Source organism: Corvus moneduloides, chromosome 1 (genome assembly GCF_009650955.1).
Source record: "Corvus moneduloides isolate bCorMon1 chromosome 1, bCorMon1.pri, whole genome shotgun sequence".
Classification (NCBI taxonomy): Eukaryota; Metazoa; Chordata; class Aves; order Passeriformes; family Corvidae; genus Corvus; species Corvus moneduloides.
Window position 1 is genome coordinate 27,418,866 of NC_045476.1, and position 5,215 is coordinate 27,424,080.

The 5,215-nt window shown below is 41.3% G+C and overlaps 1 protein-coding gene across 1 annotated transcript; it reads right to left on the bottom strand.

Moving 5' to 3' along the window:
* Positions 1 to 363: 363 nt before the first annotated feature.
* On the bottom strand, positions 364 to 3,748 carry LOC116441362. The gene is given in 3 exon segments (XM_032103168.1): positions 364 to 1,214; positions 1,275 to 2,044; positions 2,047 to 3,748. Coding segments are annotated over 3 exon segments (1,503 nt in total). The 5' UTR covers positions 2,330 to 3,748; the 3' UTR covers positions 364 to 764.
* Between the last annotated feature and the right edge of the window lie 1,467 nt (positions 3,749 to 5,215).

Below are 5,215 nucleotides of genomic sequence, written 5' to 3' on the forward strand. Positions count from 1 at the left end.
ATAAAACATGTCTTTGGCATCTATAGTTGCCATGATTGAATGAGCCTTTTCTTGAATCAATGTTATTAATTCTGCTAGATTTGGGACTGCTGCTGTAAGAGGGTCTGCGTTAGCATTTAGCCTACGAAAATCTATTGTCAGCCTCCACTGACATTAGGATCCATTAGGATTTCGCACTGGCCACACCGGAGAATTGAAAGGAGAATGAGTATTAACTATTACTCCTTGTTCTTGTAGCTCCTGTATCACTGGCTTGATACCCTCTTTGGCACCCAGGGGAAGGAGGTATTGTTTCACATTAGTTACTTTGCTGAATGGTAGGGAGGCTGCAGCTTGGAGCAGTCTGATGTTAAAATATGGTGTGCCAAAAGACCACAGAAGACCCTCTGAGTCCTCCCACTGCCTCCTAGCAAGGGCATTCATCCCTAATAAATTGGTTGGAATATCTCCAATCACCACATTGATAGAGAGTTGATTTTCCTCTCCAGGCAAAGTGAGCTTGACTAAGGCCACATTCATAGATTCTGTTGTTCCCAAGGCATTTAAAACACAATATTGGTTCTTTGTTGGAACAATTCCACACCTCTGGGCATCTTTCTTTGTCAGAGCAGAAATTTGTGCCCCAGTGTCAATCAGAAAAGTTACAGGTGCCCGTTTAGGACTTGTAATAGCTCTGATCATTATATCTCCTGTTTTATTTTTAGCGAGCATTCTCAGGTATACCTATGCTCCGTTTCTTTGCCCACTGACAAGAAACAGAGGGTCTAGTTTCCCTGGTTTTGAGGAAGAATCTGTTTTGGCTCATTGGCCGGACTTTGAGGGAGAAGTGGCTTTGACTCACTGCCCAGATTCTGAGGGAGGAGGGGTGCACTGGGTTGAAGTGACGGATTCGGTAGAATGGGTTTTTGGCAGTGCCAGTTAGACACTACCTTACTCAACTGATCAAGGGGTAAGCCATCCATCACATCTCTGGGGACTCCCTTTTTGATACCTAATAACCACCAATGCTGACGGTTAGGGATCTGTTTTACATTCTCTGGTTTTTCACTATGAGGAGCCCTAATGTACCTGACACCTTTTGTTTTTTCTGATTTTTCCTCTGGGATTTTTATAGATCCATATTTCCTACTGTAATTAATCAGATCTTCTTCAACCTCACTCCGTGTCCAAACTTTGCAATCACCGGCAGATGAATTTGATTGTGAACCTGGCGGCTGAGAGGGGGTTGAATATGGAGTAAACCCAGGATCGGTAGATGCAGTTTGGTCGCTCACGTTTCCAAGGAATCTATCCAACCTCTCTACAGGACCTACAGCAGCTATGGTTTTTTGAAGGACAATTGCTGTAGGTTTGAGTGATTCTGGAAGGCCTCGAATTAAAGGGGTCATCAGTTCAGGTTTAACAGGTAATTGCGTGGGGGATTCATATCCAGGAGTTAATTTCCTTTCATGGATCATTTGCAGACAGGCGGCTTTGTGGACGCTTTCTAGAAGTTGATCGGGAGTACCAACTATAGCGAAAGGGTCTCCCCTTTCTAAAGGATTGAGTCCCCCAGCCCAGAAAGCTGCATGCTGAGTCAGCGACCATGTGTTACGTTTGTCTTCTGTTGTTAAGAAAACTCCACATCCCCAGTATGCACTGGCCTCCTGTTCAGTTAATTGAATTTGGTCTCCTCCGGCGAGAGACACTTGGAAGACATATTCCGTCTCAGATTCATACTCCTTTTTTAACTTAGCCAATTCAGTAGCAGTGTATGGTATTTGTTTAGTGGTGATATGGGGTTCAAAATCTTCATCATTGATATAATTATATTCTGTTTTAATTAGAGGTCTCATAGGAGGGCAGCAGTTTTCCCCACAATTTTTCACTAGCACTAGTTCTTCCTGGGGGTATAGTTGGTTAATGTTAGGAGTTTTCTTTTCCTCTTTCTCTTTTGGTGAGTCAGCATTCATTGAATTCTTAAAATATTCCTCCCTCAAAGCAGCCTGCAGCAAATGATTTTCATTCCTTTCTTCATCTGATTGTTCCTGTAAAATTTCCACAGGTTTTGAAGGGAATCTATGATTGCTTTCTCTTCACTACATTGCTTAAAGCGGTGATCTATAGCTGCTGTAAGGCATGCTCCTAAAATGGAGCAGATTATGGTTTTATTTTGGCCAAATTTAAAGTTTGTCTTATGTTGTAATGAACATATTCTATCAGTCACACTCTCCAAATTAAACCAGTTATTTTGAGCCCATTCTTCCCCTCCCGGAGAGGGCCGGGCATTATGTTTTGCTAGCAGAGCATAAAATGCAGCTTTATCTTTTGCATTAGGGTTTTCAGTCATTTTATGAAGGGATCAAAACCACTACAGGGAGGTAAAACTTAATTACACTCTGTGACACAAACAGCTTCGCCGTGTCTCCCTTCTCTTCCCTGGGTGGGTGAAGAGACCAAAATCTGCCTGGGAGGTACTCCTTAAGTTACTTATGGCTGTCTCTTCACTACACCAAGCAGTCCAGATACACACACGCCCACCAAAACAGTTCCCCCTTTTACACTAAGAGATCTTCTTGTGAAAAATCTGAAGACAGAGCCCTCAGCTGAGTATGGGGTGCTTTTCACCTAGGCGTGTGCAGTTTGCAGGAAATTCGAGTCACCCCCCTTGCTTTCTAGTCACCGCTCACCCTTTTCGGGGTGTCAGGCTAGGTGCAGCAGGAGTGAAACGTCCTTCCCCTATTACAGACTACAAACAACCTTGCAACCCCTTCTGTCTGTCAGAAATCCTGTCCGTGATGCCAGTTTAATGTCACGATCCATTAATACAAGTGAGGGTCGTGATGGTTTGTTTACAGATCTCAGAGAGCAAAAGGACACAAGGGATTTCAGTTTTAATCAAAACAGTGCACCTTTTTTAAGTACGCACAACATGGTAATGTGATAGAGGAGAGAAAGAGAGAGAGAGAGAGAGAGAGATAAAAAAAACAAAGTGAAAGAGTAGAGAGGAAGAAAGGGGGGGGGCAATAGTTACCAATGGATGAGACGAAGTCCTCGTGGTCTGCTGCCAATAGATTTGTCCTCTTTCCGTGGGGAGATCTCATCTCAGTTATTTCAGAAAGTCCCTTTACAGCCCTTTTTAGAAACGAGGGGCAACTGGCCAAGACCATATCTATGTTTCGTAATAACGTTGCAAAACTAAAAGCTAGCACTAGCTATCACAGGTACATACCAAGCATGCCTTTCTCCTATGCTAACTATGATTTACCAAAATATGAATATCGATCTAATATTGATATCCAATTGAGATGGACAAAAACTCTTAACAGTTTAGAGTTAGAAAGTGTATGTTTTATTTTTGCATGGGATAGCTCCCTAAGTCGCAGGCCCCGATACAAGCAAACATACCTTTTATTTCTACATATTATGAATATCCAAAATACAAAATGCATATTCATAGTGTTGACACCTCCCATTTTCCGCTTCGTATAGAAATGAGCTTACATGTCATTAAGCATGCATAGTGTGTGATCTGAATTGAGTCGGTGGTCTTGAATTGGGTCAGTGGTCCTAAGGAAGATGAAGTAACTCATCTTCCTCACTTTGACCTTTATGCCTTTCTGAGTTTTAACAATTCTAATTACTTTAGTGACCTCTAAGTTTCTTCTTGTGTGACTTTTGGATGGGCTCCCACAAAGGGAAGAAATTGGTAATTGTCTTTATTCTATACATCAACTTATCAATGTTTCTGCTCATTATTCTAAGCACAGCTAAACAAACATGCAAATGACAGATCATCAGTTATTTGGTAATCAGTTACTAACATCTAAAACTCTATTTCAGGTCCAGCTCTCCTAACTATTTTAATTAACTCTCACTGGGCCCAAGCCTACAACTGAAATCCCAAGCCTATGACTAATATCTTTATGTTTCCTCTAAATCTGTTTCATTCCCACCGTGGGAGGAAATTGGTAATTGTCCTTGTTCCCTACACCAACTTATCAAAGTTTCTATTCCTCATTCTAAGCACAGCTAAGCAAACATGCAAATAACAGATCATCAGTTATTTGGCAATCAGTTACTAACATCTTAAAACCCATTTCAGGTCCAGCTCTCTCAACTATTTTAATTAACTCTAGCTGGGCCCAAGTTCTTCCTATTCCAACTAATCTCAACATAGCTAGCCTATAACTAAAATCTTTGTATTTCTTCTAAATCTATGTTTCATTCCCCACTTCTCTTTTAACAGTGAGTAAATTCTTTTACTCAGTACACAGATTTCCTCTTCATTTATCCAAGCGGCATGGTCCGCCTTTTTCTCATTCAAGACTAAACCATACGCTTTGGATAGTGATATCAAGGCTGCTGTTCTCCACAGCATCTTCCAATACCAAACAAGCATCACCATAGATAAAATCCAACTTGCACTAACTAAAATGAGCAATACAATAATAAGATGAATCAAGGCATTGAGTATACCAGTTGCTGTCGGTGACCATCCAAAAAGCACATCCCACCAATGATGAGACAAATGTCAGATTCATTCCTATAGGGACAGGCAAGACTTCTTGGACAGTAATCATGCTTGTCTTTATATACTGATGTGATTCTCCAATTTTCGTAAAATTCCAAATACACAGATTAAGTTGGGTTATCATTTACGATTAAATTGTCTATCGTTATGGTGGGACATGCCATCCTGAGGCAGATGCAACCTCTTCCGTATACACTAGCCACGTTGTTTGGTTAATGGAATGCACCTCAAAGTGGCAAATGCTTTGGTCTGTGTCCAAACAAATGTCTTTACCTAAAATCCTTCCACATATGTACCCTAACTGCTCCCTCATAGAGCAGGGCTCTAGGTTAATGGTTTGCCACTGGCTTTTAAGTTCTCGTGCCCACATTCTATATTCAGAGGGGTATAATACAGTTCAATTCATGGTCTTGTTCTTCTGTATCTTCCCAATCTGGTAATATTTTGGACAGCTTCCAATGCTTATCACCCAGGACCAGCAAGGAGGATTGCAATGGTTGCTGCAATTTAATTAAGTCACTCCTTACTGCGGTCAATTTGTTCATCATATGCTTTTGTTGCACACCCCTCTATTTTCAGTCTAAACTTAATTGCTCAAGCATTTGTCACAGCATTCAGGGCCAAACGGATAAGCCTCATGAAACCCATCCTGCACAAATGCATATTTACATCTTCAAACATCCCTTCCTTCCCACAGGCTTG